We start from the raw sequence: 25420 nt of genomic DNA on the forward strand, positions 1-25420 counted from the left end.
TTACAATTAATTAATTTACTTACCTTGTTTCATCTACCCAATTAATTCGTCAGACCCCCATGTTCCGATTGTGCTAAATGAATAGTAACTGGGGAATAATATGGAATACAGCGATAAATCACGTGGATTTAACCATACCTATAGTAGATTTAATTTTTTATGACATTCCAAAGATAATTAAGCATTACTTTATAAATTTAAATATAAAAAATATACAAACTAATGTATAATTTAAGAGTGTAACATTTAATTCTCCCTAATTAGATTAAATCTGCATGGGATTTTTGAAAGGCATTAGTTTTAACAGTTTTTTTTGGGTGAAAAGTTTTAATGGTTTGAATATCAGTCGCGTGATTTCTTTTTTTGGGGGCGTAGAGTTAATACAAAAAAGCTTTCCCTATCAAATCCCTTACGCTGTTTGGTACCAGAGACATGAAAAGAAGGAAAAAAAAATTTCAATAAGTTTGATTTAAAAAATTAAAGAAATAGGATTTTAAAATTTTAACAGAGAAAAATTATAAAATAAAAAATTAATAAAAATTAATTAAAGATTTTTAACCTTTTTTTTTTATTTTTTAAATCGAATTTATTTTGTTCCCCTCGCCTCTGTTTCATTTTTCTTGTGTCAAACGTACCCTTAAACTCGAAAGATAGATGCCACTTGGAAGAAAAGAATGAATAATAAGTTATGATGTACTGTATCTGGTTCTAATTATAAAATCGAGTTATTTAAAAGATTAAGAAAAAAAGTTAAATTAGTTATCTGTAATAAATAAGTATTGTTTTTTATAAAATATTCTTACTAATCAAATGTATTGGTTAGAACTATCATTATTATAAGGACTATTTTTTAAAAAAATATAAATATAAGAAACAAAATGAATTAGAATATTATATTTAACAATAAAATAAAAACAAATAATATCTTATATTAAAAATTAGGGGTAGTATATACCAATTAAATTTCCCTAAAAATGAAACGTTGATTTCTAGAAAAGCTGGCTAGCTAGGACGAGGGTTTTTACTGGCAGAGGCAAAATTCTACTGTAACACTGCCTTCGCGACACGGAGCCAATGGCTTGGATAAGCACAAGGAACTTTCATTTTAAGGAGCCCGCTAGTCATTTGATTTTTTATGCTATTGACATAAAAGGACAACATCACAAAATTGTGTTCTTTTTTTTTTTTTAGCTTTAAAATTAGTTTCTAAGACATTATTTTTCAAGTTATTTATTATGCATCTAGTTTCTTAATATTATTTATAATACATTCAGTTCCCTAAATCAAAATTAAAGTACTATATTTTTATGTAATAAAAAATTAATATCAGGGTGCTAAAGCACACCAACAAAATCACATTACAGTACTAAATACACATATTTAGAAAATAATATTAGGATATTAGATGTTATTTTATCCTCTTTTTTATTTTCTCTGCTTTATCAGCTCTGATGAATTTGTCATTGCAAACGCTACAATTTTGTTCATGATCTTAATTTTACCTTGTGAGATAGACGAGTTAAAAATATGGATATTTTGTAATTTATAACTTAGTTGTATAATAATTAAACAAATAATCTATGATAAACAGTGTATTATAGTGAAAGCTAAAAGATTACACCCTAATGACGCCATTTGGATAAAGATAAACAGTGCGACTTTCTGGCAATGGATACCCTTGGACAAGCAGCAACCATAGCCATACATATATAAATATATATATATATATATTTTTGCCTGACATAGCCATACATATATATATATAAATGTATATAAATATAAATATATTTATTTATCTGTGCGTGCACGCTTTGTATTTGTTGCTTTATGGAATTGTTTTCATATTTCATGTCAACAGATACCTGCCCGTATATGCCAACATCATCCATCACGCTTGGAGAAAATTTCTAACTCAAACTCAGCATTGACATGCGTGTATATACGAGCTGTGTCAAAAAAAGAAAATAATTGTAGTTTTATACCCTTCAAATTTGATGCCGGTGCATTAAATCTTAATTTTTCTTGTTTTTAATTTATCTGACTAACATATTTTTCGAAGAAAAAACCTGTTAAATTTCAAAATGACAAATAGATGATTTTAATAGATTTTGAGTAGTAAACCATTATAATTATAGTCAAAACCATTACAAAAATAATTAACATGACTTATTTATCTTTTTAAAATTCAATAAATATTTTTCTCTCATTTTGTCCTTTTCAGATGTTGATTCGCAATTACACTTGAAGATTAAAATTCTAGAACACCGATGATTAGATCACCTAATTGGGGTTGTTCTAACTTAACAACGGGTCTCGAATTCGAGGCGTGGGAATATAATATCTTAAGAGTCAAGGACACCAACTTTAATAGTTTTTGTCATGTTTCGATCCGGATTTGTTTGAATCCATTATTATGTCTAAAAGATGACTTAGCTCAAGATACCAGAGGCTTACAAAAAAAATTAAATTTCTGGCATGCACACGACCTGCTTTTGCCTCTTCGCCATTTATTGTTGGGAATTATTATAAGTTGATTAATGCCGTAGTAACGTTCATTGATCTAAATGATGGAGTGGGAATCTAAACAAGGATGAACCCAAAAAATCATGTCAGCTATAGATCCTCAGGGAAAAAACGTGGCTATGGAAAAAAAAAGTGTAATTATAGAATAGGTATATGTTCCAGGTTTATGATGTAGACTTTTATCATTAGTTTATCCCTTTATGTAAAGTAAAAATATTATAAGCCAATTGTTAAAAAAAAAATGTTATGAGCAAATCAACGTCCAAAGATTACATGATTTTTGTTGGATCCTCATGTTCCCCATCGTGCTAAATAAAAAATTGGGGAATGATATGGAGGAGACCGATAAATTACGTGGATTTAAAATTTTAATTTTAACTATAGATATAATAGATTTAATTTTTATTATTTCAAAGGTAATTAAGCATTACTTGCTGAAATTCAAATATTAAAAATATAACTAAGGTATAGTTTAAGAGTGCAACTTTGGCCTAAAAGAAAGTTTGAGAGTCAAAACATTGCTTGCCATGGAGGGAAAGTAATACTCTTTCGGTCTTTAATATAAAATCTAATTGTTGAGTTGATTTTGATCCCAAATATAAGACGTATTTATCATATTTATCAATTTTTTCCAAATTATCCATGTGGATACTCCCTCAACCATAATCAAGTAAAAGAGGGAGAGAGGACATTAAAGAAGATGATTATGGTGTTTTAGTAAAAGTATGTCATATTTCTCATAATTAACTAACTAATCTAATTTTTTTAATTTAATCAAATTAGTTAAATAAGTCGTATATTAAGGATCAGATGAGTAATTAATAATGTCCAGATTTCCTAAGTTTTTGGTAATGTTCATATACGTGCTATTAGTTCAAAAGAACGCTTCAAAATTCAATGAATTAGATATTGATATGGCCATTGAAATGACAAAAATATAAATCTCAAACTTCGTCAAGAACATATTATCCGTCTATAGAATTATACATATCACGGTAGCTCATGAGAAAAATGGACAATTACGTTACTCTCCCCACAAAGACACGATTACGAGCCCAAATATACCGGGTTGCCGCTATAGGACTTTCAACCAACATGGGCCACTCTTTTGAATTTGTATGGATTATGTAATGCGGGATCCAGTCATATGTTGTTCCTTTGACTTTCGAATTAAGGGGACCAGTCCAACACATGACCACCCCGGCCCCCCAGGGGGGAGAGGAGGTTGTGTTTTCGTACAACGAGCGCTAAAGCCTGACTAAATTTAAATCACTATATTAACAGGGTGTTTGGAAAAAAATAAAACTCTAATTTTAAAAGTAATTTTATAATATACGTAGTAAGTATGTGAGAAGAGTTTTGTCTCGACTTACATGAAAGTATTTTTTAAAAATGCTTCTGGGTTTCACCAAATACTTCATAAGTGGGGATTAAATCCATACAATCTACGAGGCAACAATCCAAAGGTGAGGAAATAGATAAATCATCCTCTGGTTAAAGTATCCGCAACACAGCTCTGGTCTCTTGGAATATGGCTAAAATTCGGCTCCGAGTTACTCATTCGGTCCTAAATATAGGACCCAATTTTTGAATTGGTTTTGGTCCAAAATATAAGACCCATTTCTCATATTTGTCAATTTTCTCTAAATTACCCTTATAGATACTCTCTCAACCATAATCAAGTAGAAGAGGGAGAGGGGGTATTAAGAAAGATGGTTATAGTATTTTAGAAAAAATATGTCACTTTTCTTATAATTAACTAACTTACCTAACTTCTTTAATCTAGTCAAATTAGTTAAATGGGTCTTATATTAAGAATCGGAGGAGTATTATATACACTTCATCATGTTTTGAATCTGTGGGTAAAAATCAGGTTACATGTACTGGAGTTTTGTCCGTCGAATAGCATATACCCATTAAATATTTTTTAATCAGATTCCAAAATAATTTTTCTGAATCCAAAATCCCAAGCTAATTATCAGGACCACCTTCTGAAACAGTTCATTCTTCAGCTTCAAAAGCATTGCACTATCCTATTCCTAGCACATGGGTGAAGCCTGCAACCCCACAACCTTTGTGATCTGTAATGTATAACTAGGAAAATCTTTAAAAAGAAGCTTGAAATTACTAAATCTCAAATTAAATCTAATAAAAATATTTTAATAAGTAATGATACTGAATGTTAAAATAACAACACATTTTGGTGTGAATTTCTTAGTTAAAATTTAGTAATTTCAAGTTTTTTATGGGAGACTTTTCCAATTCTCAAAGCCAGCGTTGAAAAGAAATTCATATCCATAGTTCGGTACTTGTTATGTGGGCTTTATTTGGGCCAACATATGTAAGGGCTATAATGTTTTTGAACTCGTGGGGGTTATGTTAAGTAACTTCAGCCAAACAAAAAAAGAAGGATTATGTTAAGTAAGTTACGTTGGTCCACATATGTGATTCCTTTAATTTATGGATTTTGTCAACCACCGCCCAATTATTTTTCTCTTCTGTGCCAACCACCGCCCAAATTGAAGGCCAAATAATGGACCGCTCCAAATATACCGCAGTTTAACTCCATCTGAATGATTGCCTTTATTAAAACCCTTTGATCCCACAATTATCTCATAAACTCGGCCACTTTGATCTAGGAGGTATTTGGATGAAATCAAAATTATAATTTTAAAAATATTTTTACAGTATACGGAATAAATATGCGAAAGAGTTTATTTTGATTTGCCGAAATACTTGCCAAACACCTCCTTAGAAACATGATCACTCGACATGATAGTACATTAGACGCTTTTGGCCTTGCTCAACGACTTAATGGCAATGGCTGGTCCAAGAACAGGCGTTTTCTCTTCAATACTGAAACTGTCATACTGCAAGAAGAATTCTACCAGCAATAACCTTCCCAACATCACCACCAGATTCTTCCCAGCACACTGCTTGTTCTCGGTGCTTGGATCCTCTGTTTCGCGCCCATTCGACCAGTACACGTACTTCAACAGTTTCTCCCCTTCTTCCCCCACAAACCTATCTGCCACGAACTCATCCGCCCTCTCAAACACCTTCGGGTCCCTCGTTGCCAACGGCTGATACCCAAATATCATCTCTCCTTTCTTGATCTCAAACCTCGCGTCATGGCTCTGGATCATGATATCCTTCTTGGCCTTCGCGTACTGGAACGGAACCGGTGGCTCAATCCTCAGAGCCTCCCACACCACTGATTTTGTCAAAGTCATCTTGTCCAACGATCCAAGTGTAAGACCCCCGTCCGCTTTAACGACGGTCCTGATCTCGTCGGCGAGCTTCTTGTGTAGACCCTCCCCGGCTAATCCGACCCACTTCATGATGCTGGGGAACATAACCTTGACCCCTCCGAAGGTGTTGAACCCTAAAACGAAAACCAAGTTATGAGCCGCCTCTTCTCTCTGAAGCCCTAAACGCACCGCTTCGTCCAGGGCCTCCGTCGCCGACCCGGAAACGGCGTTGTAGACTTTGTTGTAGGCCGACTTGACCAGGAAGGGCGGAATGGGAAAGGTGTGAAGCAGGAGATCTTCAGCTAGGCTCAAGAATTTTGGAAGGCCTAGGGTTACAATAGGAGCGAGCTGAGCTACCAGCCAGTTCTGGATCAGTTTTGGACCCTTCGACCCGAGCTTGGTCTGGTTCGGGTCTACCCCGCAAAAGAGCTTGAACACGAAGTTGAAGGATTCGTTGTCGCTGATGGTGTTGAAGTCTGCTTCGCCTTCAGCTGAGATATCTTGTTCCAGTTTCATAAAAATCTTGGACAAGGAGCTTTTAAGCAGTGGCAGTACCTGAAAATTAACGAAAGCCGTCAACTCATCAACTAACAAAATATACTTACAATAATTTGAGCAATTATACTGTTAAGATCGATATATAATAAATGAAATTTTTTCTGTGTGTGTGTATATATATATCTGTCGACTTGATAGTTATACTGTTAAGTGATGTTACTTTTATTTCATGGTGGTGTTTAATGACGTGTGCCATGCACATGTACCTTGTCGTGACGAGCTGCGAGGAGGGAGAAAAGGAAGCGCTTGATGAGGGCGTGCTTAGGTTCGGAGGGGTCAAGGTAAGAGCAGACGCGGTAGCCGCCGGTGAGGGCGGTGGACGGCATGTAGGTTCCGGTGAAGAGGTCGCGTTTCTCCACTTGGGAGACATCAAAGAGGATGGGGAAGCTGACGGCGTCAAGGACGGCGACGACTCTTGGATCGGAAGCGATGAAGGGACCGGGAGGCATGTTGGTTCGGAACACGGTGGATTGATACTTCTCGATTTTGGAAGTGAAGAACTTTTCGCGGCCGAGGTTGTAGAAGAAGTCGCGTCGGTCTGCGATGGCTCCGAAGAATGGAGAGCCATAGGATCCCGGAATTGGTTTCAGTGGGAGATTGTTAGATTCTGATGATGAAGAAGAAGACATTGTTTGGCTTTTTTAGTAAAATTTCTCACTTCTCTTTGCTCGCTCTGGTTTGATATACACTTTGGGTTGATCAGAGTTCTTATATACACAAGTAGTCACCAATTTTTATTATATTTAATTAATCCATATCAATCCATAAAATATGAAAACTATTTAACTCGTGCCTATTTGAATAGAAAATTAATAACAGAGGACAAATCACGAGATGCATGAGGAAATGCAGGCATTGGTCCTCTTTATTGTTTTATACTCATTATATATTTAGAGACAAAGCCAAATAGGATTTGGCGGCGGGACCCGTTGGAAGGAAAAAAAAAAACCATTTTTATGATTTACGAATCAGGAATTATTTCACATATTAAGATTTGAAATTGATGTCTCTGAATCAGATTTGAAGGGGACAAAATTACAAAAATGCTTTCTTTGAAACAGCTCAATCCATGCACGCGTGTCCCCTATGTTGTCATTTCCTAATTCCCTGTCAAATGATGAGGCGTGTGTACTGTGGGAGGTGATCTCTCCGCCGCCCTTCCCATTCTTTCTTGTTTTTTTTTTTCTTCGCAACTATCAGATCAAAATCTCAATGATCTAAAATTAACATTATATAGTATCATTTTAGATAAAAAAAATTTGAACCATTGAGATTTTGATCCGACGATTGTGAAGAAAACAAAAAAGGCGGTGAGAAGGAAAGACAATGGGAGGGTTGGTAGAGAGAATCCAAATCCGTTGTGTTTATTTACTTGGTTTGTTTCATCTAGCCAAATAATTCGTTAGACGCCCACGTTCCGATTGTGCTAAATAAATTCTTGGGGAATCCTATGGAATACAGCGATAAGTTACGTAGATTTAATCATACTTATAGCAGATTTAATTTTTATGATATTCCAAAGATAATTAAGCATTACTTTATAAATTTAAATATAAAAAAATATATAACTAATGTATAATTTAAGAGCGTAACATTTAATTCTCCCTAATTAGGTAAAATCGGCGTGTGATTTTTGAAAGGCATTAGTTTTAATGGTTTTTTTTTTGGTGAAAAGTTTTAATGGTTTGAACATCAGTCGCATAAAGTTTTTTTTTTGGGGTGTAGAGTTAATACAAAAAAGCTTTCTCAATCAAATCCCTTGCCCTGTTTGGTATAAGGAAAATAGAAAGAAGGAGAAAAGAGAGAAAATTTCAATGAATTTGATTTAAAAAATCGGAGAAATAGGGATATAAAATTTTAATAGAGGAAAATTGTATGATGAAAGAGTAATAAAAATTAATTAAAAACTTATAATCCTACTTCTTCAGTTTTTCAAATCGAACTTATTTAAAGTTTTTCCCCTCCCTTCCCTTTCATTTTTTTTCATACCAAATGAATAATTCTTAAACTCGAGAGATAGATGACACTTGGAAGAAAAGAATGAATAATAAGTTACGATGTATATATCAATTAAATTTCCCTAAAAATTAAGCTTTGATTTCCAGAAGAGCTGGCTAGGATATGATGAGGGCTTTTACTGGCAGAGGCAAAATTCTACTATAACACTGCCTACGCGGAGTCAATAATTTGCACAGGCACAAGGAGCTTTCATTTTAAGGAGCTCGATGGTTGATTTGATGTTTAACACAAAAGGACAAAAGATTCTCTTCACATCACAAAATTGTGTTCCTTTTTTTGCCTGTAAAATTAGCTTCTAAGATATTATTTTTCAAATTATTTACTATGCATCTAATTTCTTAATATTATTTATAATGCATCCAGTACCTAATTTAAAATTAAAGTGCTATATTTGCATGTAATTAAAAATTAAAGTACACATTAAGATGCATGTATACGTGCAGGCATTGATCCTCTTTATTGTTTTATGCTCATTAAGAGACAAAGCCACATAGGATTTGGCGGGACGCGTTTGGAAGAAGAAAAAACTATTTTTATGATTTACGAAGCAGCAATCATTCCACATTTTTATTTTGTATCGTTTTGTATATCACTATTTTGTGTCGTTTTGTATATCACAGAATCATTTAAAGTAAGCGGATGGGAGAGTATGTTTAGCTACATGGGTACGTCCAAACAGTGAGTTCAATAATTGGTGGGACCAGAAAATGACTGAAATATTCTTTGACCAGGTCATAAAAATCTCATCTTATCACTTGTTGTCACGATCATGGACAACGCATCAGTTTATTAGGCGTTTTTTTATCAATACGATAAACAGTAAAACTAAATATCAATATATTATATTTTTAAAAGTATTTATTTACATGTTGTATTTAAAATCGTTTTTGAGAAGAATGATTTTTAAATTATATACAAGTCGTTCTTGACGTGAACGATTTTTGAAATCGTTCATGTCAAGAACGATTTCACTTTTTCTCTCTGTTAATTTTATGCGACTTGTATGATCTCTGCTGCCTTTCCTGTTCGATGCCCTCCACTGCTACAAAATGCCAATGTTTTGCCTCAATATGGTAAGATTAGGCAAGTGAATTGAATGGATCAGAAGAAGCAATGTTCGCAAGAGAGAGAAAAAAAAAATATAAGCAACTTGGATTTTTTTTTTTACTAGTGGATGTTTAACGCCATTAGCAAATAAATAAAAAATTACTCAACACTTACTAATTTTATTTTATTCAGCTCACTATATTTAATAAAAATTAAGGACTGAATATAAACTACTACTTCTAGTCTTTAGTATAAGACACAGTTAACTAATTTAGAGCGATTAAATAAGTTACTAAATTATTTTAAAGTATTTATATTTATTATTTTTATCTAAACTAATTTGTCCACTTATAAATTGATATATAATTTAATAATTCACATAAGTATTAGAGAGATCATGTAACATATATATTATAATGAGGTAATTTAGTAACTTTTTTAATCTCTCTAAATTCACCAATTAATCAACTGGATTTTATATTAAATACCAGAAAATAATATATTTTTATGGTATGTTTTAATTTACAAGACAATTCTCATCATTCAATATTTATTATCTAATTCATGAGAATTAAATACACTCAATTTTTAGGTTCTGTGTGATGTAAAAGAAACAAGTAGAAGAAATAAAATTTAAGAATTTTAATGAAATAAAATTAGTAAGTATTAAATAATTTTTATTTACTTCCTAATGATATTAAACACCCACCAGTGGAGAAAAAAAATCCAGGCCGGCTATTCTCTCTCTCTCTCTCTCATCCTTTGTTCATTAATACAAAATTTATAAATTAAAACATAAACCATAAAAATATATTATTTTTTGGTCCTTAATATAAAATCTAGTTGATTAATTAACTAATTTGGAGAGATTAAAAAAATTACTAAATTACCTCATTATAATATATATGTTACATGATCTCTCTAATACTTATGTGAATCATTAAATTATATATCAATTTATAAGTAGGACAAATTAGTTTGGATAAAAATGATAAATATAAATATTTTAAAATAATTTAGTAACTTATTTAATCACTCTAAATTAGTTAATTGTGTCTTATACTAAAGACTAGAGGTAGTAGTTTATATTCAATCCTTAATTTTTATTAAATATAGTGAGCTGAATAAAATAAAATTAGTAAGTGTTGAATAATTTTTTATTTATTTGCTAATGGCGTTAAACATCCACTAGTGAAAAAAAAAATCCAAGTTGCTTATTTTTCTCTCTCTCTTGCAAACATTGCTTCTTCTAATCCATTCAATTCACTCGCCTAATCTCTCCATATTGAGGCAAAACATTGGCATTTTGTGGTAGTGGAGGGCAGTGAACGGGAAAGGCAGCAGATATCAGACAAGTCATGCAAAATTGACAGAAAGAGAAAGTGAAATCGTTTACAGCAAGAATGACTTCTGAGATCGTTCATGCCAATAATGATTAGTGTGTAATTTGAAAGTCGTTCTTGTCAAGAGTGATTTTAAGTGCAACATATTGGTAAATACTTTCAAAAGTGAAGTATATTGGTATATAGTTTTACTGTTTATCGTATTTTGGTAAAAAAAACCATTCATTAGGCGAGTCTATCTATATGGGTGCATGTGCAATTTTAAAATAAATTTTATAGTTAATGATCCATATGGCCAATAATGATATTTATGTGTTGTGACGAAAGGAATATTGCTTTGGTGTGATGAATACATTGTTTAGTTTAAGTAAATTGATGAATTAATTAATGTGTTAATACAGTTTAGGATAAAGATGAAGCAAGAGAGAGAAGATTGAAAACCAAAAAGGAAGCAAAATGAAGAGATAGAGTCGAAAGAACATTCCAAAAAATAGCTTTATTACAAAATTATTAAAGTGAAGAGTCACTGTGCTTGTTAATACTATACACAGAAACACACATCCACAGAAGGAAAAAGTCAAACTTTAAGGTAGGCCAAGGTTAAAGGTATCGAAGTTAAGTGATTTATTGTCTTTTTTTGGGGATAAATCATAAGAAGCACTCCTCCGATCCTTAATATATGACCCAATTTTTGAGTTGGTTTTGGTCCTAAATATAAGACCAATTTTTCATATTTATCAATTTTCTCTAAATTACCCCTATAGATACTCCCTCAATTATAATCAAGTAGAAGAAAGATAGGGGTATTAAGAAAGATGATTATGGTGTTTTAGGAAAAATGTGTCATTTTTTTATAATTAACTAACTTATCTAACTTCCTTAATCTAATCAAATTAGTTAAATGGGTCTTATATTAAGGACCGGAGGAGTATATACTTATATGAACATTAGAGATTAATTTCCTTTGGGTTACGTACTGAAGACAAAGGATAAGCCACTCCTAACTAATTAAGTTGCTACTGTGATTAATTCATTGTCTTTTAGCGTGTGTTTGGTATGCGGGATTTGGTGGGGAGGGAGGAGGAAGGATTTTAATCACTTCTTCTTGTTTGGCAACACACAAATTTTAGGGGGAAAGAAAAAATTTTAAAAAAATTTCCCTCCCCTCCAAAATTAGGAGGATTTGGAGGAAAATGGTAATATTTTGCCATGTTGTTATCACTATGTCCATATTTTGTTATGTGATGACCATTATGCTCATATCCTAAGTAAAATAAAGACGAAATTGTTCATGTCAAAATATTTTTCCCTCTCCTTTTCTCATGAATTAAACAAGATAATATTAAAACTCCTCCCCTCCCCTCTTTTTTTTTTTATAAATCCAAACAAGATAATAATAAAATCCTTCCACTCCCTCTCCTTCCCTTCCCTCTATAAAAATCCCTCCCCTTTTCTTCCTCTCATTGAGCCAAACAGGCCTTATTGATCATAGTTTGACAATTTCCGACTTGCTGATGTATCATTTGCATTTTTCACAAAATTAAGGAGCTAGCTAGCTAGCTGGTTTGCTATATTTGCCTTGATTTGGTACTTTCTTCTCCCTTCTCACCTCTCATGCAAGAATGGATAATAATTTGAAATGCAAATTAAAGAATGATTTAATAATTTCCCTCAAGTTTGCTAGAACACATGGGAAGCCAAATTCACGTATATCTCTCTACAGAGAAGATCCCACGCCTTAATTAGGAGACATTGCTTTCATTAGTTGAAGAGCTCATCAGTTGGAAAATATGATTAACATTGGAGTTTAGAGAAACAAGCAATGATTAATTCTACTAATATTTTAATATTAAATTAAATACAATTCTTTTAAAGCCTTTTTAATTTGAGTTGGCCTGGGCTTGACATCAAAGAAACAAGCACATGAGGTAAACAAATTATATCAATTAATGGAATCAATTTCTTCATTTTATATTAATTGCGCATAATTTTTGAACGGCCCCTTGGCTCGAGGATGATGACAAAAGGCACATTTAATTTTTTATAGTTAATCAATATTATATTCCAACGTGACAGTAGTCTCCAGAGACGTGTTATAATTACTTAATTCGAGCAAATAATAGTTATTTGATAATAAAATGACAAGAAATTCGTCTTAATTTACAGATGATAATGTGAAACCACGTGATACGTTATACTTTTTGGATCTCTTTTATTTAATTAAAAGGTTTTATACGGTATACGCCATTCTCAATGGAATGACCGCCCAACAACCCCAATAGCTGCAACTTCTGATTTGCTTTTGTTTTGGCCCCATCGACTTAAAAGATGTGATATAACACTTTAATTTTGCTCACAAATTATAAATAGAATTAGCTCTGTTTAAACCGGACAAATTAGGATCCATGTTGATAGTTATCCTCCACTGCGAAGAAGAGGCTAGAAATAAGAGTGCCATAGTGAAGTTGGTCCTTTTCTTAATTCCTACATCCAATACTTAATATAATAACTAGTTGATTAATTTAAGTAAATTAAAAAAATTAGTTTAAGTTAGTTATTTGTAATAGATATATATTATATTTTTTAAAATACTCTTATTAATCATGTGTATTATATAGAACTATCATTTAATGAAATATTTAATATGTGCAATTACTACCTTGAAAAAAAGAGTAAATATGATAGACTAAATGAATTGGTATCCTATATTTATAATCAAATTAAAAGTCAAATTGACTTTATGTTAAGGAGAGGAGGTAATATCATTTTTTTTTATCTTTCTCCTGAATATCATTTTATTACTTTTTCCCTCTTTATTTGCTTATTCTCGTTAAGAAACACACAGACCGAAGCCCCAAAACAACAATATTTATGCAAGAATTATTACATTTTTTCCAATTTTATCCTCTATTTAATGACACACTATTAATTTAGATATAAAAATAGTTGTGTGATATGGATGAATTACGAAAATTAACATCAAATCAATATTTCAACTTGGCCAAGTCGGAGGACAAAAAACTTTTAAATGCTGTGGTTCACTTTTAATCACTGTTGAAAGGCGCATTGTTTTTGCTTTCGCCGAAAGAGCCAAGTTCAATGTCTTCTTCTTCTTGTATTTTTTTTTTTTTGAGTTTTAATTCAGTCTTAATTTTATGAGATTTCGTCATGTTTTGAAATCCTGGTACGAAGCATTAAAAATGAAACGTGGGAATTTAGATTGCAATTGACAAGAGTGTTTAGTATGAGGAGTTGCTTGTTACTCAGGATTAGATAAATTCACGTAGGTGAGATTATATTGGGGAATGCCAATACGACTCTGTTTCTTATTATAAAATCTTTTTAATTAAATTGCGTGGTTTAAGAAAACAGTTAAAATTAGTTAAAAGCAATTAATATGTAGCAAATAGAATTTTTTTTCAAATATATCCTTATATATATATGGGTAGATGTGAGAGAGTAATAGTAAGATAAATGAAGAAAGAGAATGTATTAAATGCATTAAACTAGAGGTAAAATAGATAATAATACATTAACTGTTCAGAAAAACTCACAAAGGATATTATAAAAAAGGACAAACCTATTCAAAAAATTAGATCTTATAATAAAAGACGGATGGAGTATCTTCTTCTTCTTCTTTTTTGAGTTTTCAGTCTTATTTTGTAATTTTCTGAGACTTCGCCATGCTTTGAAATCCTGGTATAAGGCATTAAAAATGAGATGTAGGAATTTAGATTGCAATTGATAAAAGTGTTTAGTATGAGGAGTTGCTTGTTACTTGAGATTAGATAAACTTATGTAGGTGAGATTCATCTCACCTACATGGGTTTGCCCAATCCCACTTAACAAAAAATCATTCATAATAAATACTCTTCTAATATATTTTTTTCAATCACAATTCTAATCTTTATCCTTCATTTTCAGTACTTCATATCATATGGGACCTAAGAGTTTGAGACAATTCGAACTCATGAAACGGCGAATATGGACAGGACTCTCATTATAGATTCAAGCATAGAGACATGGTTCGGGTGCTCATGATGGCAATGATCACCTCAAGCTTATTAGATATGAACAGTTCATACTTAAATTTTTTAATCAAGAAACTATCTTTATTTTAGATTTGACACCCATTAAAATAACTATTTTCTTTAAAAAAAATTAAATTTAAACCTTCAAATCTTCTGAGCTTAGCTTGAGATGCTGATATTTTGATGAGCATTCCAGCTCATTCTAAAAATTATTATTCCTTCGTTATTTTAGACTCAAGAGTAATCATTTTTTTGTTTTCGGTGATAACTCAAGAGGAGCAACCATTGTACCGCGAGTGACGGTGATGATGAGACAGAAACTGAAATTCACATCTTGATTTTTTTTTTTAAAAAAAATGAATAAAGATAAATTCACGTCACCCGCGATCTATGGTATAAAGATTCCTTCCAACTCAGCGGTTGTGGGAAAAGACTCTCTCGTCTTCTCATAATCTTTCTTCCTTTTTATTCCCCCTAACCTTAGATTAATACATTTTGACGGTTCATGTTTTAACATTTTTAAAACTTATTTATAGAATATTTTTAAAAGCCTCCAATGCATTTGTAAACTGTTGAAATTAAATTTTAGTGGTTTGTGCTTATTTTTTACTCCAAAGTTGCTTATAAAAAAGTACGGAAGGAGTATAATTTAACATTTTAATAATAATAATAACAATAATAATTAAAAAATAAAATTTAAGGGGAGCCGGGAAGAGGAGAGGCTCTTTCGCCGTTGCCGTGGGGGTATGGTTACCGTGGTCCTGATCCTGTACACATCACCGTAACTAAGCGTGCAATCTTTCGTCTCAATTTCCACGTGTACGTGTGTGTGTGTGTGTGTGGACACTCGCACAAACTATTAATATTCCACTTAGTTGAGAGATAATCATAATACTATATCGACGTTAAAAAGAATGTCTTCCTCCTCTGGCTCCGCCGACGCTGATCTCCCCTTGAAGCCTATCCCAGGTGGCTATGGCCTCCCTTTCATCGGAGCCGTTTGTGACAGATTCGACTTTTTCTACCTCCAAGGCAGTGACGACTTCTTCAGATCACGAATGCTCAAATACAAATCCACCGTCTTCAGAACCAACATGCCTCCTGGTCCTTTCATTTCTCCTAACCCTCGTGTCATCGCTTTACTTGACGCCGCTAGTTTCCCCGTCCTCTTCGACAACTCCAAGGTCGAGAAACGCGACGTCTTCACCGGAACTTTCAAGCCCTCCGCCGGATTCACCAATGGCTACCGTGTCTGCAACTACCTCGACCCATCCGAACCCAAGCACGACCAAATCAAGAGCTTCCTCCTTGCTCTCATCGCCTCGCGAAAAGACCAGGTAATCCCACTGCTCAGAAACTACTTGACAGAGCTGTTTATTAAGGTTGAAGACGAAGTATCTGGCCATGGAAAGGTTTACTTCAACCCCATCAGCCAAAACGAGCTCTTCAACTTCTTGTTTCACCTATACTGCGGCAAAGCACCAGTCCAAACCAAACTCAAATCTGATGGCTTGAAACTCTTCCAGCTCTGGGTGTTTGCTCAGGTAAGTAGAATTAGAAATGATGTCTCGTTTAGCTGTAATTAAAATCACTTTTCCCTTAGATCAAATCAAACACATGTACCTGCAGGTTTTACCTCTTGGATCTCTGGGGTTGCCGTGGTACCTCTTCCCTCTCAGCGTGCTAGAAGATTTACTTCTCCATACTCTGCCGCTTCCCAGCTTCTTGCTGAAATGGGACCTAAACAAGCTTTACAATGCCGTCGAAACATCAGCTACGGAAGCGTTTGATTTAGCTTCGACTTTCGGCTTATCCAAAGACGAAGCCTGCATGAACTTGCTCTTCGTTCTGGGCTTCAACTCTTGCAACGGGATGAAGATCGTCATCCCCACCTTGATGAAGTGGGTCGGACTGGCCGGAAAGACCCTACACCAGAAAATCGCCGACGAAGTCCGGAGCGTCGTGAAAGAAGAAGGTGGGGTCACTTTGAAGGCGATGGAAAAGATGCCGTTGGTGAAGTCAGTGGTGTGGGAGTCGCTGAGGATTGAACCTCCGGTGGCGTACCAGTACGCGAAGGCCAAAGAGGACATTGTTGTCCGAAGTCACGACGCTGCGTTTTTGGTGAAGAAAGGAGAGACGCTGTTAGGGTTTCAGCCATTTGCAACGAAGGATGAGAAAGTTTTTAAGGATGCAGAGAGATTCGTGGAGGATAGGTTTATGGGAGAAGAAGGAGAGAAGCTGTTGAGGTACGTGTACTGGTCGAACGGGCGGGAGACAGAGGAGCCGGCGGCAGCGAACAAGCAATGTGCCGGGAAGAATCTGGTGGAGCTGGTTCTAAGGATATTTACGGCGGAGTTCTTCTTGAGGTATGATAGTTTCACGATAAAGCTGGGAAAGCCCACCTTGCAAGGTCCCACGGTTACCATAACTTCCCTGGTCAAAGCGTCAACCCTTTGATGGCTTTTTATGGTCAGCTTATGGATTATGGTCCCTAATCCTTAATTATGGGAAACCATAATGAATATAGGATAATGATTTCTCCTATCCTATGTCTTCAAAAAAGTTTTTGGGGCCAATAATATCAAATAAGGGATGAATGAAAGTTAATGCTAAGTGTGAGAAGTATTGGATACAAGAGAAAGTTTAATTACTTTCTATAGTTTGATTAGCTTCTGGATGTTTTTATAGTTTGGTACTACATCGGCTACTTAATACTACTTCTAGTATTTAATATAAGACCCTATTTGAATTTTATTTTAGTCCTAAATATAAGAACCCAATTCACTTTGTCTCTCATATTTATCCACTTTTTTAAGATAGTACTTCTAATAATAGTAGTTCTAGATAATAAACTTGATTAGCAAGGATATTTTAGGAAAAATAACATCTATTCATTACAAATAACTAACTTAACTAAATTCTTTAATTTCCCCAAATTAGTCAACTGAGTCTTATAATTAGGACCGGAGGTAGTATAAGATATTGTTTAACTTTTATTTTAATCCTAAATATAATATCCCAATCTACTTTGTCTCTCATATTTAAATATTTTTTTAAAAGTAGTCATTCTAATAATAGTAGTTCTAGCTAATACACTTGATTAATAAGGACGTTTTAGGAAATACAATATTTATTTATTACAACTAACCAACTTAACTTATTTCCTTAATCTTCTCAAATTAGTCAACTAGCGCTTATATGAAGGATCAGATATAGTATTATATATCTGGGATTTTTACAAAGTTCTATATGCATAATCAATTCATTTAAAAAATAATTTGATTGATAATAATAATTAATTAATCGGGTGCATCACATGACAAGAAAATTAATTAATATAATATATAGAATAATAGCTTTTCAATCTCAAAACTATTAATTAATTAATTTGTATTTTTCCGGGGATTCCTTGTGTCGCATTTCTAATCACAAACTTCCAACGATCCCAATCAAAGGAATCAAGAGACAATCATATTATTTGCCAGATTTTTAGTTGTATATAATTTATAAAATGACAGCCTCGTTACCAGAGACGATTCCCTTGAATAAAAGTATTCAACTTAAAGCCATGCAATAAAAAACTTTCAGCCTGCATTATCTTGCAAGACACGCGTTCTGATATAAAAATATGTAGTTGTGTGTCCTACGACGATATCCACGTGGTCTTAAATTTTAAAAAGTCTATTTTTGGTGTTAATTTAATGATTAATATTAAGAATAAAAATAATACTCCTCCGGTTATTAATATAGGACTCAATTATTGAGTTGATTTTGGTCCTAAATACAAGACATATTTCTCATATTTATCAATTTTTTCTAAATTAACCTTACAAGTATTCCATCAACCGTAATTAAGTAAAAGAGAAAGAGGGGGTATTAAGAAAGATGATTATGGTATTTTAGAAAAAACGTGTCACATTTCTTATAATTAACTAACTTACCTAATTTTCTTAATCTAATCAAATTAGTTAAATAGATCTAATATTAAAAATTGGAGGAGTATGTTGATCACATCATTACGTAGTTAGTCGACGTGGTTAATCTGTTCCTCTTTTTCACTATACTGAAAGTTAGAAAAAAGTTTTAACCTGTACTCACATGCCATTTAATTTATATTTCCGTTTTTTCCCTGGCTGCTTAACGCACGTCTGAGATATACAGTCTCGTATGTCAGATGACTAGTTTGGTACTTAATTCAGCCTATTAGCATCTACTCAATTGTTTCAAACAAAATTTACAGTTAAAAATTATAAAGTATAGCCTATCTAAACTATTTCTGTAGTTAACAAAAAATATTACTCCTTGGACCTAAATATAAAATCTATTTTACAGTGTAAATTATATCCCCTCCGTTTCTTATTATAAGAGACATTTGATGCTTATATCATGTTCTTATATATAAGAGATATTTAAAAGTTGTCTATACTTTTTTGTGTTGATTTTCTATTTTACCCATATTTATTGTCTCCAACTCACACTCTCTTTCCCTCCCACTTCTCTTTCTTTTAATAATTTAATTATTCTCTCTCATGCTATCTCTCCTTATTAATGAGGGCATTTTTAGAAAAAAAATTGGTACTTTTTACACATTAATTATTCTTAACTGATTTTAACTGTTTTTTTATCAACATTATTCGATTATTCGTCTCTTATAATAAGAAACAGAGAGAGTATTATAAAATGAATTTTATATTTAGAACTGGAAGAGTACTTCTAATATTTAATATAAGAACTAGTTCGTAATTATTAAACTGCGGAACTGGTATTCACAGTCCGATTGAATTGGCAAAATGGACAGCTTAGTATAATATTTGGTTAAATATGATTTGTTGGCCAGATTCGATTGAGAAAAATTCTAAAAGTTCAAGCACGTAAAACTTTAAAATAAGACAGAAGGAAGTAAAATAAAAAATCAAATTTTAAAATTCAAGAAAATTGACAAAAATACTCCTCTATTAATTTCAATTAAAAAATGTTATTGATCCCAAATTAAAACTTGTAATTTTACGATCAGAATTTGTTATTAGTAAATAAATTTGTTATTATTTTTAATTAATTTATATGTTATTTTATATTATATATATAAAAAAACGTGTTGGACGGAAATGATCTCTCTTTTCGGGTCGAAGCCACCGGCCTAATGAACATGGGGCCCTACAGTAACGTGTTTGGTTTCACTTTTTAGATAAAGCGAGAATTAATCATTTGACCCTCGAAATTTCACCTCTGCTGCAGTTGATCGAGTCACCTTCAAGGCAACCACAGCACGTGAAAGACAGGAGGAGAGTTAGAGACGTATGCTCAGGGGATTTAAGGTGATTTAATCTGCAGATTAAGAATAACCAGTCTGGGCTGAAGATTTATTAAAGAGATGAAAGCCTGAGGATTGAGTCATAACGATTTAAAATTTAAGACAAAGTGTAAGTTGAAATTTTAATAATTTTAAGGAAAACCATATTGAAAGTACTTATACTTTTTTTCAATTTTCAATTTAATACCTATGTGTTTTTTGTTCTTAACTAAATCTTTATTTTTCTTCTATTAACATCATTAATCTTTATGTAAAGACTAAAAATATCAATAGAACAAAGTTATAAGAGCTAATGTTGTTAAAAAGATAAAATTAAATGTTTAATTAAAGGAAAAAAACACATAGGTACCAAATTAAAAATGAAGAGAAAGTATAAGCACCTTCAATATGGTTTTCCCATAATTTTATACCTACAAAATGATTAATTTGCCCTTTAAAGTATTTCACGATTTAGGAGAGATCCCCCGCCCCCCCAAATGTCTACTTCATAAGTTGTGATCCTACTCCCTGACCATACCATGTGGTGAGGCAAGTTTAATTGACAGTGACAAACTCCATGGGGTGGTTGAAGTGAAGTTGTTGGCCTTATCCTTATTCATATAAAATTCACTCTGTGCATCATATCACTGCTGCCGGACATTTTATTTGGATTAAAATAATAGATGGTTGTCATAATCACTTTGATTGAACGCAGATGAAATCTTATATAATGGCAACAATATGGCCTAGCACTTATCCATTAATCCCAGTGTTTATATTATATTAGACCGCCAACACCAAAAAAAAAAAGAAAGGACATTCTTTATTCTCAATTTTATTATCTGGTGAAGCGCCACACAAGAGAGTAAAAGGACGAGGGGAAAAAAGAAAATGGAAAAATTACAGGAGAAGATGGCGGAATATGATATGGAGTTAGGAGGCAGGGGCCCTGACCAGGGACGTAATGGTGACTGTGGGGCCCAGTGTCGGCTTACCCAGCTTCACGGTAAACGCGTCAAACTTCAAAAACAAGTCCACCAAAAACACCCGTAGAACCAACTCCACCAGATTCTTCCCCGGACACTGTTTATTTCCGGCCGTCGGGTCCTCCGTCTCCCGTCCATTCGACCAATACACGTACTTCAACAAGCTCTTGCCTTCTCCGACGAACCTATCTCCCACAAACTCCTTCGCATTCTTGAACACTCTCTCATCCTTCGTCGCAAATGGCTGAAACCCGAAGATCATCTCCCCTTTCTTCACCACAAACGCCGCATCGTGGCTCTCAATCACCAAATCCTCCTTCGCCTTCCCGTACTGGTACGGCACCGGCGGCTCTATCCTCATCGTCTCCCACACCACCGACTTCACCAGCTCCATTTTCTCCAGCGCACTGAATGTCACCCCGCCTTCTTCTTTCACGACGCTCCTGACTTCATCGGCGATTCTCTTGTGCAGGCTCTTTCCGGCTTGCCCTAACCACTTCATCATCGTCGGGACCACTATTTTGACGCCGCCGTAAGTGTTGAAGCCCAGAACGAAGAGGAGGTTGTTGCAGGCCTCTTCTCGGGATAGCCCGTAAGACGAAGCTAAATCTAGAGCTTCCGTGGCTGAAGAGTAAAGTGCTTTGTAAAGCTTCCTCTGGTCCCATCTCAGCAACCACCCAGGAAACGGCAGAGTATGGAGGAAGAAATCTTCCACCACGTTGATCGGGAAGAAGTACCACGGTAGCTCCAGTGATCCCAGAGGGGCAACCTGTGGTCGTCGCAACATATTTTCAGAATCAGTCAAAAAATTTGATAAATATAAAGAATGGATGAAGAGTGTTGTTACCTGAGGGAACACCCAGAGCTCGAAGAGTTTGGAACCGAAAGATCCGAGGTGGTCTGGGCCGGGTCTTTGCCGGTGTAGAAACGAAAAACGAAGTTGAAGAGCTCGGAGTCGCTGATGGAGTTGAGGGAAGCGTGGCCGTGGTTATGAACCTGATCGTCTAGCTTGAGAAAGAGCTCGTTCAAGTAGCTCCGGAGGAGGGGGATGGTCTGGTCTTTCTGGGAAGCGAGAAGAGCGAAAAAGAAGCTCTTGATCTGTTCATGCTTCTTCTCGGAGGGGTCGAGGTAGGCACAGACGCGGTAGCCGCCGGTGAAGTCCTTGGAGGGCATGTAGGTCCCGGTGAAGACGTCGCGCTTTTCAACCTTGGACGTGTCGAAGAGGATGGGGAAGCTGACGGCGTCAAGGACGGCGACGACCCGTGGGTCGGAGGCATTGAAGGGACCGGGAGGCATGTTGGTTCGAAACACGGTGGATCTGTACTTGTTGATACGAGATTGGAAGAACTTGTCACGGCCTTGATTATAGAAATAATCAAACCTATCAAAAATGGCTCCCAGGAAAGGGATGCCATAGCTGCCCGGTATCTGTCTCACCGGAAGTTTGGTGGCCGTGTCGGAGTTGGAAGACATTGTCTGATCTCTGGGTTCTGTAAGATGAAGATGACACTCTCAAAGCAAATTAAAAGATTGGGTTTTTGTTTCTGTGCGCGCATAAGATGGGATCAATGAATCAAAGCATATATAGAGACTAGAGAGTGTTAATTGCCCGGTAATTAAATTAAAAATTGATTAGGGGTTGTGATCTGTGTGATCGTATCGTGGAGCAGAGTGGAATAATATAATAATAATAATGCACGGACAGCGATCATCATGGGGGCAGGGACAAATTTGCAGGCGATACTATCCCGCAAAACGACGCGCTTTTGGTAGTTCATTCTCGTCATGCAGCACATAATTAAAAATGATAGTTTATGCCAAGACACATTAATAATAAATAACCAATTCAATAAATTTTTTTAATATCTCAAAATTAGTTATCTACCTCTTATATCAGGTACAAATAATAGACACAATAGTATTGATATAAAGGTCATCTCCTTCCTAATAATTCTTCAGCCTCGTATCTCTATTCGTTGATAGTCGGAGCTTTGATCTTCAGCAGTAGCCATCAGCACTGCACTACATGGATTTTTTAAAGTAAAAAGTTAATATTATTTTTAATTCTTAAAATTTGACCTCATTTTATTTTTGGTTTTTAAAATTTGAACTCATTTAATTTTGATCCCTAAAATTGTAAACCAAAATAAGATTCAATTTGAAGAATCAAGACTAAAATAAAATCAAATTTTAGAAGTCAAAATCATTAATTTCAATTTTCAGGGACAAAAATTAAAATGAGATCAGATTTCAAGGGCTAAAAATAATGGTAAACCAAAGGAAAACTACGAACAATATAGTTATTTCACAACAACAATTAATGCTAAGGTAGCTCCTGAAATTCAAGAATATTATGCCATTTTGTGAAATATTTTAAAATTTTCATATTTGGATAGTAGTTATATTTTAATCTCATCAAAACAACAAAATAGCAAGGTACTAAAAATAGGATTGGTTACTGAACCGGTCGAGACAGTGGTTTAAGAGTTAGTGGGTTAAACCGGGGGTCAAATCGGAAATTAATTAATATATTATAATTTAATTAAAACACATAAAAATATTTATATTTTAAGTTAAAAAACATAGTATTCAATCTTTAAAAAAATATATAAACTAACCTCTTATGTTGTCGTTTTAACCTCTTGTAAGGTGCTCTTCAGTATTATTAAAAAAAAAAATAAATAAATATATAAATTACAAAACATTTATATCATTTTTTTTAATTTCTTCTCCTACCTATCACCCGTACATTCCTCTTGCTTTTTGACTTTTCTCTTGTTTTTTTTTGACCGGAGACTTTTCTCTTTGTTATTCTCCCTCTTTCACGTGATCACTTGTCTCTCTCCTCTCCCCCTGCATCACGAGTCTCAATCGCTACTAGATAGTATGGTCTTTTCACTCACACTTTCCACGCTTCACCATTTAGAGTGCATGTTTGGAAGGCAGCTTTCTTTTACATTTTGTCCTCTATTTCTTCACCGGCGTCCATAGCTTCATGGCTTTTCCACACAGATCTGGTAAGTTCTTTGTAAAGCATGATGGCAACGGTCTAATGAGTTGCAGGGAGATCTTGCCACTAAGAAGAACGACAGTGAGGAAACGGTCTCAACGGCAACGGAGTTCAACTTTCAGAGCAGAATCTGATGACGATATGGTTTGTCTTTTTTTTTTTTAAAAAAAAAAAAAGTTTCTGAGCATGGGAGGCTTTGGAGAGAAAAAATCCAGTAACCCACCCAGACCGACGGGTTATCCGGTTAATCTAGATTTACTCTGAATCCTGGTTTCGTTAACCAATTAGATTGGACAAGTGACCGGTTCACCAGTTTCCAAATGGTTTCCAATTTGAACTGGCCGGTCTGGTTTTCCATACCATGCAAAATAGTTGTCTTTTGGAATCTATGGTGATGAACATTGATACGAACACAATGAACGACATGCAGGGTGTGGTTAGTAAAATGAGGAGAAGGGTTAATCAAACGTTTCTTTTAATGTCGGCAACACTCATTATTCAATTAATTAATTAATTAATTCGTTTGTTAAAAAAATTAATTCATTTTAATCAAGCTTCGAATTAAAATTTAATTACTTACGTTTTAAAAAAAATATTAACCCTCATTTCATGAATGAACCAGCTAGCTGGAATTCACAACATAGGGCATTGTGCCTTTCTATTAGGGCTAATATGGGCGGGGCAGGCTTCCATATCCAACAAATGAATATAGTATATTAATTAACTAATTATTTATATTCTCTAAATACTATATAATTTAATTTAATATTAAAATAAGCAAACTTGGCCTTATTTAGTTGTTACTAGTTAATATCCTATGAAACTACATTTTGTAGTAGTTGAGAGGAGTGGACTATGACAAAAAGTGCTGTTAGTATATTTTAGTAAACTTAATTGCTTTTTTAGTTTCTAAAATTTCTTAACCAATAGGAATATCTTTTTTTTCCAGAACTCCCAAATACTCATAAAAGGATGGAATCAGTTATATTTAAAAAATCTTTGTTTTGGTTTAATAAATTTTAAAAGTATTTTGCTTTTAATTTTAGCTGAACAAAGAGAAAACAGTTTTAGAAAAACAAGAAGTAAAACAATTTCAAAATAGCTCAATTATCCTTCCATAGGCTATCGAAGTCATACTCAAAATAAACAATATATAATTACTTATATGCTAATATACAAATTGCTAATGGTCATAATATTTGCATTAAAAAAGAAAATGGTCATACAGATCGCAGTAAATGATAAGACATCTAACTCTCAGAATCATCTAAAAATAAATAAGTATAATGAATATTGGATATTGATATAATAGTGTATTTGATTCATAAGATAAATATGAGACAAAAATAAAATATATATAAA

At 33.8% G+C, this 25420-nt stretch overlaps 2 protein-coding genes and 1 pseudogene across 2 annotated transcripts; 1 reads left to right on the top strand and 2 right to left on the bottom strand.

Annotated features, from left to right (window-relative positions):
* Positions 1–5270: 5270 nt before the first annotated feature.
* Positions 5271–6983, bottom strand: LOC114738116 (allene oxide synthase 1, chloroplastic-like). The gene is made up of 2 exons (XM_028926137.1): positions 6539–6983; positions 5271–6329 (listed from the first exon to the last, which is right to left on the bottom strand). The coding sequence occupies exons 1-2, from the start codon at positions 6959–6961 to the stop codon at positions 5307–5309; spliced, it is 1446 nt and encodes a 481-aa protein (XP_028781970.1). The 5' UTR covers positions 6962–6983; the 3' UTR covers positions 5271–5306.
* An 8703-nt stretch (positions 6984–15686) lies between these two features.
* Positions 15687–17229, top strand: LOC114738120 (allene oxide synthase 1, chloroplastic-like). The gene is made up of 2 exons (XM_028926140.1): positions 15687–16316; positions 16402–17229. The coding sequence occupies exons 1-2, from the start codon at positions 15687–15689 to the stop codon at positions 17227–17229; spliced, it is 1458 nt and encodes a 485-aa protein (XP_028781973.1).
* A 3635-nt stretch (positions 17230–20864) lies between these two features.
* On the bottom strand, positions 20865–22606 carry LOC114738119 (allene oxide synthase 2-like; annotated as a pseudogene).
* Between the last annotated feature and the right edge of the window lie 2814 nt (positions 22607–25420).

This window comes from Neltuma alba, unplaced genomic scaffold (genome assembly GCF_004799145.2).
Source record: "Neltuma alba isolate B1F8T4 unplaced genomic scaffold, ASM479914v2 tig00013529_pilon, whole genome shotgun sequence".
Classification (NCBI taxonomy): domain Eukaryota; kingdom Viridiplantae; phylum Streptophyta; class Magnoliopsida; order Fabales; family Fabaceae; genus Neltuma; species Neltuma alba.